The sequence below is a fragment of the Halictus rubicundus genome, chromosome 10 (genome assembly GCF_050948215.1).
Source record: "Halictus rubicundus isolate RS-2024b chromosome 10, iyHalRubi1_principal, whole genome shotgun sequence".
NCBI lineage: Eukaryota > Metazoa > Arthropoda > Insecta > Hymenoptera > Halictidae > Halictus > Halictus rubicundus.
The window spans coordinates 5,980,139-5,992,589 of NC_135158.1; the positions used below are offsets into that span (position 1 = coordinate 5,980,139).

At 40.9% G+C, this 12,451-nt stretch overlaps 2 protein-coding genes across 3 annotated transcripts; both read right to left on the reverse strand.

Moving 5' to 3' along the window:
- Positions 1-197: 197 nt before the first annotated feature.
- LOC143357829 (uncharacterized) lies at positions 198-7,703 on the reverse strand. Its single transcript, XM_076794459.1, has 5 exons — positions 7,403-7,703; positions 2,193-2,327; positions 1,484-1,764; positions 1,151-1,384; positions 198-733 (listed from the first exon to the last, which is right to left on the reverse strand). Exons 1-5 carry the CDS (start codon positions 7,476-7,478, stop codon positions 263-265), a joined length of 1,197 nt encoding a protein of 398 aa, XP_076650574.1. The 5' UTR covers positions 7,479-7,703; the 3' UTR covers positions 198-262.
- Positions 7,704-10,168: 2,465 nt separating this feature from the next.
- On the reverse strand, positions 10,169-12,361 carry LOC143357842 (E3 ubiquitin-protein ligase RNF103). 2 transcript variants are annotated; one of them, XM_076794473.1, is made up of 3 exons: positions 11,599-12,361; positions 11,168-11,327; positions 10,169-11,063 (listed from the first exon to the last, which is right to left on the reverse strand). In XM_076794473.1, the coding sequence occupies exons 1-3, from the start codon at positions 11,763-11,765 to the stop codon at positions 11,028-11,030; spliced, it is 363 nt and encodes a 120-aa protein (XP_076650588.1). In that variant the 5' UTR covers positions 11,766-12,361; the 3' UTR covers positions 10,169-11,027. The 2 variants fall into 2 exon arrangements, with proteins under 2 accessions (XP_076650588.1, XP_076650589.1); XM_076794474.1 differs by having other exon boundaries at positions 11,635-12,353.
- Positions 12,362-12,451: the final 90 nt, after the last annotated feature.

A 12,451-nucleotide genomic window follows, 5' to 3' on the forward strand; every position in this document is an offset into this window, starting at 1 on the left:
ATGCTCATAAGGGAAAGACCCCAACCGACTTCAATTTTAGCTAGCACGCCACTCCCTAATAATAAATATCAGTTACAGCTGTTTGGCAGTTTTGAAGATAATCTAATGTATATACGCTATATACCGCATATTTATCGATAAGGACTCGTCATCTTACAGAAGCTTGTTAAGACGAAAGAGGGACAGTCGGGGCCGTTCCCTTGTCAAAGTCCGCTTGATTCTTAGCACCCGCAAAGACACCTAGCAGAGCGGGGATTCGTCGTCAGCACCGGAAGCTGGTCTTCTTCATAGGAATACCGGTCGGTCCGTCGACGAACTCGCAGATATTGAAGCCGAGTCTGGCCAGAGGATGGCAGTTGCTCTTCGGGTTGCCCCACTTGCCCCTAAAGCTCATCCAACCGGGTAGGATGCTGTTCTCTTCCTTGAGCAACAGCTCTATCATCTTCCACGTTGGCCAGGCGGTGCCGAATCCGCTCTCGTCGTACAAACGGGGTAATCTGACGAACTTGTGCTTTCCGGGCGCCGTCCAGAGTCCGTGGGAGCCGCGGGCGCTGAACAGTATCGGATGAGAACCGCCAGCGGTGTATACCCTTTCCGGGAATATAGGCTTCTGGAAGATGCCCTTTCGCGTCTCCTGGCTCTCGTAGACGAACGTGCCGCTCCGCAAATCGTATCTGTAAAACGCGCCGGCGTCGTGGGCGGACACGTACATCGCCGAAGGGTAATTCGCGTCCTGTAACAGTTGAAACAGAAGCTGATGAGAGGCAGCTAGGACGCGACCTGAAATCGTTTACAGAACGGTACCAATAAGAGAAGGAGGAGGAGCAGGATGACCGAAGACACTTTCTAATATGAATTATGAGACCAAGCCGGACGGTGGCTGATTCTTCTCATATATGGGACGCGTAGCGATGCTGGGGTAATTGTTCTGATACTCAGCCATTTCAGGCCAGTAGTTAGGCATCGTAAGCGTTGTTATTATTGGTATATTATTTTCGAAATGTTTTATTTGGAATCGGGATTTGCAGATTTAAACAAGACATCCGTTCATGGAAAACTCGTTATTTTGTTCAGAAATCGGTTGCTGCAGAGAACAAAAAAAGAGTGACAGGGACGGATAGAATCTTTTGGACGCGCGAGTTCGCTGTACCTTGAAATAAAGACTCATGTGTTCCCAATCGCCCACATGGTTGCCGTACTCCTTCAGCATACCCAGACACATTCCGCCTACGGTGGGTATCGGCCAGGTACCAAAAAATCCGAGATCCAGAACGCAGACTGCCTTTCCCTCGCTGAACGGATAGAACATCCAATAGGTCACGTGAAAGCGCAGTTTCCGGGACCAGGTCCTTTTTTTCGTCGTTTTCTCGAAATCCACCATTTTCTGCGAGTACACACACATACACAGTCCGGCGAACGTTAAAGGCAACAGATAGAAGAGACGTCGGCGTTCGAGTTTTCACCTGGCCGTTTCGAAACCCACCTCGCCGCCGGACTTCGGGTCGCTTTTCCACGCTTTCCCCGGAAGATTGTTCTTCAGGATCGTCGCCGGGGACCCGAAATCGTTTTGGATCGCGTTCCTCGACGGTGTCCCAGCCTCGATCCCCTTTCTCCGCGACCTCCTGGCCGATCGTACCGTGTCCGAGTTCATGGTATCCGCCGTAACGTCCGGAACCCCGCAATTGTTGATCAACGCGTAAACCGGTACCGATCCTGAAGGCTTCCGACCGTACAGGAACGAAGATCGGTTGCTCAACAACTCCTCTACGGATCATTTTACACTTTAATATGGCCTACATCGATTTACAAGCACACTGTTCAAAAGATTCGAAAAATTGTTGCGTTTCGATAACCGGTGGGCCGTTCTCATAGACTTTAAGAGTGTTTTTCGCGTTAACTAGACTTCTCAGAATGCAATCGTATATTTGTTTATAACATTATACGCTCTCGAACGTGTTTAACACCAGAATCGTGTTGTAATTATTTGTATCAGCTTGTTTGCAATCGTCCAAATTATTGGGTTATTTAACTATAAAGTGAAGTCTATAATTAGAGTCTATATGTAAAGTCTAACTGTTCAGACGTGTGCTGTATGCAGTGCCTAAAAATACCCTAGAAGTGCCTATCGATTATCAAACCGTGAGATCGTTGTTGGACAGTGTGATGCGAACCAGATGATCGTTGTCATTTACCTACGTCGAGTCTGGTGCGAAGGTGGTCGTCTTCCGGTTCCATGTTGTCGAGGAAATCAGGCACCCCCAGGGGCAAGAACAGTTCTCCAGGTGCCAGCCATACTAGGGGCGCCCAGTCTCGTACCAATTCCTTTACTGTAATTAACCCGGCAACACCCAATCAAAAGATCTCCTCGGAAACCCGAACGAAAACGATTATCTCGGCGTGTGTGTAACCGGATAGTAAGATCCTAATTGGGGGATGTCGGAATTGCTATCTTTAAAGTAACGGCGGCTAAAAGACGGTCGAACATGTGACATAGAATTTCTTCTTATGCCGATGCGTCGCTAGTTGCCGGTTCGAAACTGCAATTTTCACCGTGGTTAAATTTTTGCCGCTCGTTTAGAACATACCGCGAACACGTTAGGCGTGCGGCATGTATTTGATTTCTCCGAGCGCTCATGTTCGTCCCGCGTACGAGCTTTTGAGCGATTATCGGACGAGGATTGCTTGAAATATACTAATTACGTCGACCGGGAATGGTGGACACCAATGGGGAAGTATACGGCGCGAAGTATAGTGAATCGAGCCGATTAAATGGAAGAGAAACGCGTGTCGTATGAACACGGTATCGCGCGCGACGATGACCGTCAACGATACGAACGTCACTAGCCGGCAATAATATAATATGTTTATTAGAAAGCCTCTTCTTCCGCACGGTGTCCTCTCGTATGTGGTACATACGATTTAGGTAGAAAAAACGAAAAGCCTAGGGGGATTCTGCTTTCATTGCGTCGCTGGCGAGCAACAAGGCTGCGTCCTCTCGCCGTGCACCCACGTGCAGATGCAGCTCGGAATGCATCGAATGGTTACATCGTTCTCACGATTTCGTTCGCTTTCGGGCCGATCGTACTCTCGCCGCAACTGCCGGCTCGCAGGATTTAGGGACATTCGACCAAAAAGTCGACTACTTTTCGAAATTGAAAACTAATCAATTTGACTTCCTTTGTAAATGTCTACAGACCTCGAAAATGAAGAAATTAATGAAATTGAATACATTAGTTACTATGATCATTTAAAGTTGAACGTTTTGAAAGTAACATATTTCACCAGGAAAAATTGCTTGAGTTCTTTGCGATGTCCTCATCGTCTCGTCCCATATTTTCTCTTAATTTTGTTTTTGCATGATATAGAGCATCCCATTCCAATAAGAAACCATATATTTTTTTAATAATAACTAATAATAATATATTTAAAAAATAATGCTGAATGATACATGACAGATGAAAACAATTTTATATATTTGTCAAAGGATATCTTTTTTTATCCCAAAATATCCCAGGCTCTAACAAACAGGAATATGTTCGGTACAACTTCTTTTAAATAACCGTACAAGAATCATTTCCTACTTCGTCCTACTTTACAAGTTATAGTTGTTTAAAGCTGACAATGTTACGACGACCGTACGGCGTTGGTCGTTGTGAAGCGCGAGGCAACCCGAGAACTCTTAGCACTGTAAACATCCGAAATGCTTATATTTATATTATGCCTTTTCCCTAATGCCTAACTGCATCAGTCGGCGCGGAACGATACGAGAGAACACAGTGAGACGTTCGAAGCATTTTCTTGAAAACTGTATGCTGTTATCTAGTTTTCTTCGTTGTACTTTGTTCGTAGTTTACGTTTTTATTTGTATAGTTTATGTGTGTTTAGTTAGTGTATTGTAGTGTGTTTGTTAGTGTATTTGTTGCTGTGTATCCGCGTGTTTAATTAAGTTTATTAGTGAAGTTTCTTACATTTGTAATGGAGGCTTTCCGAACAAATCAAGACTTGTTCTATGTGCATTTTAAAGACTTAAGTGATCACCTATTTCTATGTAAAAAGATATGTGAGGTACTGGATATTTCACCAGAATATTTTAACAAACAGTCAGTTAAAACAAACAATGTTTTAAATTAAAAACGAAATGGGTCCAATCACGTTATATTGAATCAAAATTTCTTCATCGTAATAAAAAGTGGTTAGAAAAAGATTTCATACATCCTACTGGAATATTATCAAAAATCCCATCAAGTCCAGAGGCTGAAGAATTATTTAAAAAATAAAGAAAACAAAAGCCGCTCGTACCTACTTCTTCAACAACAAAATGGTAAGATAAATTAGTATACTTCTTATTTTATCAATTAAATAAAATATTAATATTACTTTTGCTCGCAATATATATTTGTGACGTTTGTACATTTTATCAAAAATTCTAATAACATAATTACATTATATATAAAAAACTATAAGATTTGAATTTCGAATTATTATACAATGGTTTTAATAAGGAAAGCAACTGATTCAACAACAACATAAAAATTTATAAAAGTAATTAATTAACAAATTAATCAAAAAATATATTCTAACATGTATTATTAGAAAGAGATTATTTTATAATATTTTTTAGTTCAAACCCCATTTCAATATCTCAAACGGTTCAAAAGTTATACACAAATGTCCCCAAATTCTTTGATCCGGACCACTGTGTGCCATCGTTGCAAATCGAACTTTTCAGTTTCGATTTTAACAACTCATAATTACTTCGTTATAGTTTACATTTGCATACCTTAAAGATAATTTGGGTCACAGAGGATCAACGAAGTAACGCCTAATTGTAGTTAAAAGCAGATTTCGGCCGAACAGGTGTCGCTTTTGGGACACAAACAGCGCCTATAGCTTCGCAATCGAATAATGGGAGGAACCATGAACTGATTGAGCACGCACGAACCTAATTCGAATTCCGACCACCTACAAGCCCGTCTTATATAGGTCGACCATTGGATAACACGTAGCCCCGATGGTTTCTATCGGAGTATCATCCAAGTGACAAGAATGACAGCGCGAGGAGCGCTAGAAAGAAAAAAACAAAAGGGACAGTTCGCTCGGACGTTGCGTTCAGTAAAACGCTTTCACCGTTGCTCGTCCACGTGTAGGCACACTGGCCATTCATTGCCGTCGAAATCATAATTATTATGTATGTACTAGCGACGGCGAGGCCGCCATATTCGGTGTTACGGCACGTTACCCATTATACTTCCGCAATTAAACATCAGACGCCCGTTTTAACGGGAACGGGTTTCTCAAAGCGACGCCGCTTTGTTCCCCAGTTAATTGTTTCGTTGCTCACGCTAGACCGTGGGCGGTAATTACCGGCGACATCTTTCCTCGAGGCGTAAAAGTACCAGTATCAGATCTTTTTGCCGAGATAAAACGCGCGCAACTAATTGCTCGCGTGAATCCACGCATCGCTCTACGAAATTTTAAATCTTTCCATTCTTCTCGGGATCCGAGAACGTTCGACTACCTAATCTCGATGCGGAGAGCAGCGAATTAATTTCTTTTCTGAAACCATTAAAACGGCTTTCAAAAGATCTCGGCAATTGAATTGAACGCAGAGGAGATTATTCGTACTAATTGGCGGAACATTTGTGTTCCCATAATAGAACAGTTACTTTGTTCCAATTATCAACTAAATCCTCACCGAGTTGCACGAGAGATTCGAATCCTCAAATATCAGTCAAATATAAACAATTATCAGCAGATTTTATGCATTTGTGACAAAAGTGAGTAGGCGAAACATCAATTGAACAATGCTGTTACATTTCTTTCAGTAACATTGTTAAGAACAAATTAAACAATTCAAACTTGTTATTTCGTGCTGTACAATCAATTCTTAGAGTAATTGGTTTAATTTGAAATTTCTGAATTTTGTCTTTAGATAATTATCAAGAAAAGGCTAGTATTGCGGTTTTCGAGTGGTTAGAGGAAAAGTTTGCCAGGTGGGCAAGATGAGTCGGCGGCTAATCAACGGCCGAGGAATTCATTTAATTATCGGCGACGCGGTTGTCCGTAAGGCGAACGAAATCGAAGATTAATGGAAACTTGTTTTCGGGCTGGCTGACAATCGTGAAACCGGTCCGAGAAATGGGACGATCGATTTTCAGGCTCGCAGCGATCCACGGGCCTCGGTGTTTTGTCCCTGAAAATAGATCGGCCGATTTCGACGAACCGGAGAGCGTTTGTTGTCTCGTTATGGGGCCCGTGCTAACTTCGCGGCAGTAATTCGCGTGGTTGTCGGGCCGAACCGTTTCACCGTTAATCCGCCGGTTCCTCTCAGCCTCCATCGGTCACCATAGCGATCGCGTCCCGATTCGAGACGCTTCGATGTCAGGCTCGCAAAACCCGTCGCCCAAAGAACCAACGACAAAGAAATTCCAAACCACGCACGATCGGCAAAAATTGCAAATCGCTCATCAAGGAACGCTCCGATTAATCGAACCGTGACCGACTCGAAACGCCAGGATACGATACGATTTATCCAGAAAATTTCGTTGATTTCGCTTTCCAAGCACCATCAACGTGGAGCAAAGATCAACGTGGTAACCACCGCGTTGTATGCGCGCCGTTTAAACGGCCGATGCAAACGATAGTAATTAATAGGTTTTCGACGAGTCGATCTCTTTAACCTGGCCAGCCTCTTTATCGCTTCCATCACGCTCCTTTAAGGCGTGTTTATGCTAAGCGAACACTCTCCGGATCATTTCTGTTGAAAAGCAACGATTTTAACGATTTTGAACCTCGATTAGACGCTATTGGACGCCACACAGTACAGGTCATAGAAATTGCGCCACTTCGAAAATATCCACACTTTTCATTTAACTTGAACACTGAATTCAGCGGAACCATCGAAACCTCCTTTGTAAAACAATGAATTATATAAGCCGTTTAACGCAAAAGTGGTGCAGAGACAAAACAGTTAATTATCGGATAACGAGGGATTAAGTAAAAGTTCTATACTACACAATAACATTGAAGGATGTTACAAAAAAAAAAAAAGTAAAGAAAATTATGCCAGAATGCTGGACTATGATGGAATTATGCTTCATTTATAACGTCAGATTTGAAAGAAACACAATTTCACAGGTACGTGTGCGAAGAGAGAGAGTACAAACTAAACCTGACGATCTCGTAAATGGAGAACGCGAACGACCAAGAAATTCAATTTCTACCGTAATACAGTTGAGATGCTTACAATTCGTTGACAGATGTTGATTAGAATGATCCATAAATTTGACCAGAAGAAGATTATGTCGGACATGCCATATGCAGGAAAAGAATAGATTGTTCGCGTGAGGGATTTGAATGTTTGTAGGGGAATGGGTGTTCGAAATCGGTTCCGATCTCTTACCTCGCTCTTCCTCGACGGTTTCCGTGGAATCGGCGATCATATGAACGATACACAGAATCGTCAGCAAACACTGCATCGTATTCGACGCGTACGAGCATTTTGACGAGCGCGGATCGGCGGGTCCGTGGAACTTGAAAATTTTTAAGGCCCGGTTATCGTTGGCGCGGCATTTCCCGCCACTTTTGCATCCCTGTAACGCCACCGCAGGTTGATCACCGGTAAAACGCCGAGGTATCCTCGCTTCGAGGTTAACGATCGACGTCCTGCTACCAGCCGGAGTGTTTCTCAGTTCTCGGGTAACTGACCGGTTCTCTCATACGTTCCACCGTGCCGCTCACCGGACAAACATTGCCGTCGTTTACAGCTTGCAGCCATCCTCCGCACACGCTGTTACGAGGGAAAATGCCAACGTAACGTGCCAACCCCTTCTATCCGGTACAAATTTCCAGCGCTGCCCGTTTCCCCACGTGCCGGACACTAATTGTCCAGGCTTATCGTCGGGCCACCGGCGGGGAAAATAAAAAATAACATTTGTCCGCGACCGCTGCAAGAAACGGGAACCGCTCTGGAATGTCTTCCTTTCTTCAACAGGTCCCGTGCCATCTGGGCCACGCAGAACTTCCCGTTCGTCGTGAGACAGAAGCTTCTTCCCAATTTCTTATTGTCCAAAAGTTTGTTCAATTTTCTCGAAAAATTATGCTATAAACTATTAATATATAAGTCTATAATTAAGCCAATATGGACTTATGGCATAGAAATATGGGGAACTGCTGCAAAAAGCCACATATCCAAACTTGAAGCACTACAATCCATTATCCTTAGAACCGTTGTAAATGCACCGTGGTACGTGAGAAATGAGCAAATTCGCAAGGACCTCAAGGTCAATTCCGTGGAGGAGGAGATAAACCGACTATGCAACAGATACCAACTCGGACTGGAAAATCATCCAAACGAAGCAGCAAAGAAGCTCTATACAGAAAACCTGCCTAGAAGACTACGCAGGAAGCACCCAACTGATCTTCTACACAATGCTTAAAATTGTGTTCTCTAAAAAGATATTTTCTACTGGGAAAATATCAACGGGCTAAATTCACTTATCTTGTTAAAACGATCTACCGAATGTCCTCTGGGACAAATTGTAGAGTTTGAGGGAGTTAATAAAAAAAAAAAAAAAATATATAATAACGAATGACATGAGATTGGTGGCAATCGATATCAATTTATTCGTTGCGAGATGAACTAAAGGTGCACACTTCATTATCAAGTAACTAATAATCGAAATAGGCAAGACTTGCGAGAAATGACTCGAGATTGGCAAGAAATGCGACTGACGTACATACGTTTTGTAATAGCGACAAGCATCTATTCAGATTTCATACAATTTTGACTGTACTGTAGTATATGGTTCGATGAAGAAGTCCATGAGGGTAACTATTCGCATCTCGATCGCTCAAACTGAAGCACACCAGCTCTTCCACCTTTTATAAATTGATTGGCTGTTCTTCTTAAAGTGTTCGATAATTAAAAAGAATCTGATAACCCTAATCAACGGTTACGTGCCGGAGCAATAAACGCTGTCACCAGGTCTCTCATTATAGAAAGTCGATGCCGATATTATAATGTATAATTAGATCGCGGACGTTCATGTCAAAGATGGCTGAATTAAATGTTTTAAAGTGAAAATATTGAAGATGTGCGAATGACGTGCAGATAAAATAATAAAAGCTCAGTAATTAAAATATTTTAAATTAATCATAGAAAATAATAGAAATATAATTTTTTAACCAGACAAATAAGCTGCCGATAAATACTATCAGTGAAAACTTGCTGTTATAATCTGGCAAGTAAGAATGGAAAAGATAGAGTATGGGTGTCGTTTATCCCCACAACTACGAGAGTTCATGAAATTGCTGAACCGGAAATCGTGAAAACCATTTACGATGAGTGAAAAGGAAAGCGTGCAGCACGTATCATCGCAACAAATATAGCAAAGACTGTATTGTACTCACGATACCGCTCTTCGTGTCCCCTATTTCACGTCGTGCGCTTCCTTGCCGTTATTTCGCCCGTATCGCAGCTCTTTATGTTTGTTTTAACTTAACTAAAGCACGGTTTCGTAAGCGGTCCACGGCATGTAAAATTACTGTTATACCATTAAAGTTACCGCAACTCAGCTTTCTCTTCCGTAATTTTTACACTGTCAAGGACGCTCGTTTCCTGCACGAAAATTACGAAAAATATTCATGGTACACACACCGAAGTGCAAGGATTTATTGTAAAATCGATCAATGTATCGATCAATGAAATACCATCAGTTTAACTTCGTTCACGTATTTTATTATTTTTCTTTTTCATACAAAAGCAGTCTAATTTACATTTTATTTAATTTATTTATTCGTAATGTACGTCGTAAACTACTGCACAAGCTGATAACAATTTATTCGTTTCAAACATCACACTTTCCAATTAATGCTTAAGAAGTAAAGCACTTCTATAAAAATTAGTTATTCTTAGTTCATTCATTCTCCTTTTAAATTTAATGCGATAGTCCTGTGAACTATAAGGGATGCCTTTAAGGTAGAATGTAGAATCTACGTCAAGTATGGTGCTGAACATTTTTGTTAATCTACTTTATGAAAGACGATCGCGATTTAATAATGCTTCCTTACATTTTCTTTTCGATAACAGTTTGGTGAATACAAAACTTTTGCAAATTTCGATTTTAGGAACATACGATTTTGGAGAACTTGATTGTTTAATAAAAAGGTAGTCGATCACATAATATTAATATCACTGTTTTGTTGAACTTACGACATTTTAGTAAGAATTTATGTTTCATCCGAATTTCGTCTGTTGCTACTAGAGTGCGGAAATATTTCCTGTATATATTTTTACATTCTTTGAGTTATTTTGCTCTCGTCAATTTGATGCAATCATTTTTGGCATAAATGTAAAATCCGCAGTCTAGTTATTCCAATCAGCAGACTGTCCCTATATTCTAAATAGTCTATAGAATTGTTGTAAATCAATATCATAGATATGTTAGAACAACAAATACAATACATAAGTAGAATAACAAGTCTTTAAAAACCAAATATTCAATTGAAGAAATATTTTTGTCACAGAGTATTTACATACTAAATGAATTTTAATGTCATAAAATCCCACTGTCAAAATATAGTATAGAACACGAGTTCAAACTGGTTCGTACTTTATACTCTTTTGTTAAACATTACACAGTTCAAAAATAATATTGTTACTAAATCACAGCATCAGGCATAACATATATAACCCTGTAATATGTGTTATACGTATCGTATGCACTGCAAAGACAAGATTTACAGTTTAATAGAAATGTAGCTGTCCTTAATAATTCCATAGCTGTCCAGAAAACAAACTTGCATCACACGTAATCTCTACGTAAAGCGTTATTTCTTTTATTCCACCTTCTGATTAGAATACTCCCTTATCAAATACTTATTAAACGATCAACTTATAACATTAAAAACTAAATATTCCATTGCCATACAAATTCAGTTCCTAATATGTATATCCCTTTACTCCTCTTGGTAGTACAAGAACATTGTACTAATTAGAACGTGTTTTTGTATTGTATTTGGCAGTTCTATCTGAACGTACATCTGCAGTTCGGGCATGATGGCTGTAAAATATTTAAATCAAATCAATTTATATATTTCTAAACACAAGGAAATGTCGTGAACGTAACTTGCTCAGAACATGAACAAGTTTTGATTTAGAAATTACTTCATTTGCCGCAATTATCCATTCCGAGATACATTTCTCATGAAAGATATGATGGCAAGGGTCCAATATAACTCGTGCTGCCATTGTCAATGGTTCTAGACATATTGAGCAAGTTCCCGAAATCGTAGTGTCCCAATTGTTCGCTCTCCTCCCCCGAATACTGAGAACAGAAAAAAAGATACATTTCAGCGAGGTAGTTCGATTGATTCCGCTGTTTCGAATTCAAGATGACATTGGATCCTTTAATATTAACTGCTCGCAGAGGTGTGTCAATTTGCAAGTAAAGTGGAGATCACTGCTTGATGCATCTTGACCATGACATAACCTCACTTTTTTCCTGTATAAAATAAAACCAAATAAACAAGCAAACGGAACGCAAAGCTATCTTACTCTTACATTTGCAAGCACCACAATGTTTACGAAACACACACCTATCTGTGTAAGAAGACTGCCCACTCTCATAATACCTGTTTGACGAATTCGATCTTCTTCCAACATTGTGTGCCGGGGGTTCTTCCTCAGAGCCGCCAAAAAAATAATAAAAAACTGTCGCTATGGTGATACCGATCAGAACAGCAGCTATGCCTGCGGATGGCATTTTCTATCATTGACGCTTAAAATAACTGTAGAACACTTTGTAACAAATTCGTTGAAATCGAACGTCCCATTCAACCACTGGGCACAGGCACAGCTAACTCATTACAAACATTCGTGGTCTCGCAATCTATACGGGCACAATATCTGGGAATTTACAGGAATTCCCGGGACGTTGAAAACAAGAAGAAACGAAGAACATCCGTCAGAACTGTTGATGGCCCCCTTCGTCAAACATCCGAATGCACAAAACAAAACGCTGTATATAGGCACTGTTTATTCACTTTACGGATAGACTACCTCAAAATAACAATGGCGTCTTGGTTATTCGTCGCATCGACCTCTCATTGGTGCATTTTTCTCCGAGCAGGAGCGTACTCGTTCGAAACAAGTGGCACCGTAAGATACTATTAGTGAGACGAATCACTTTTTCATTCATTCGAATTCATTGGTTATGCGTTAAACGGTTCAGCAAAAATCATTCTTCTCCTTCGATAAATCTCCTCGATAACCGAGCAGAATTGAACGCTGGTTTATTCGTAGAACGAATGGGCTCCCTTTGTAAACACATGCTGTGGCACTGCAACTGTGTTCGTTTTAGTTGCTCAGTTTCTTTCGATGCAGTCTTTCCCTTATTCGTGTACATTAATTTTGTCGTTACAGGCTGGCCAACACAAACTTTTCACGCCA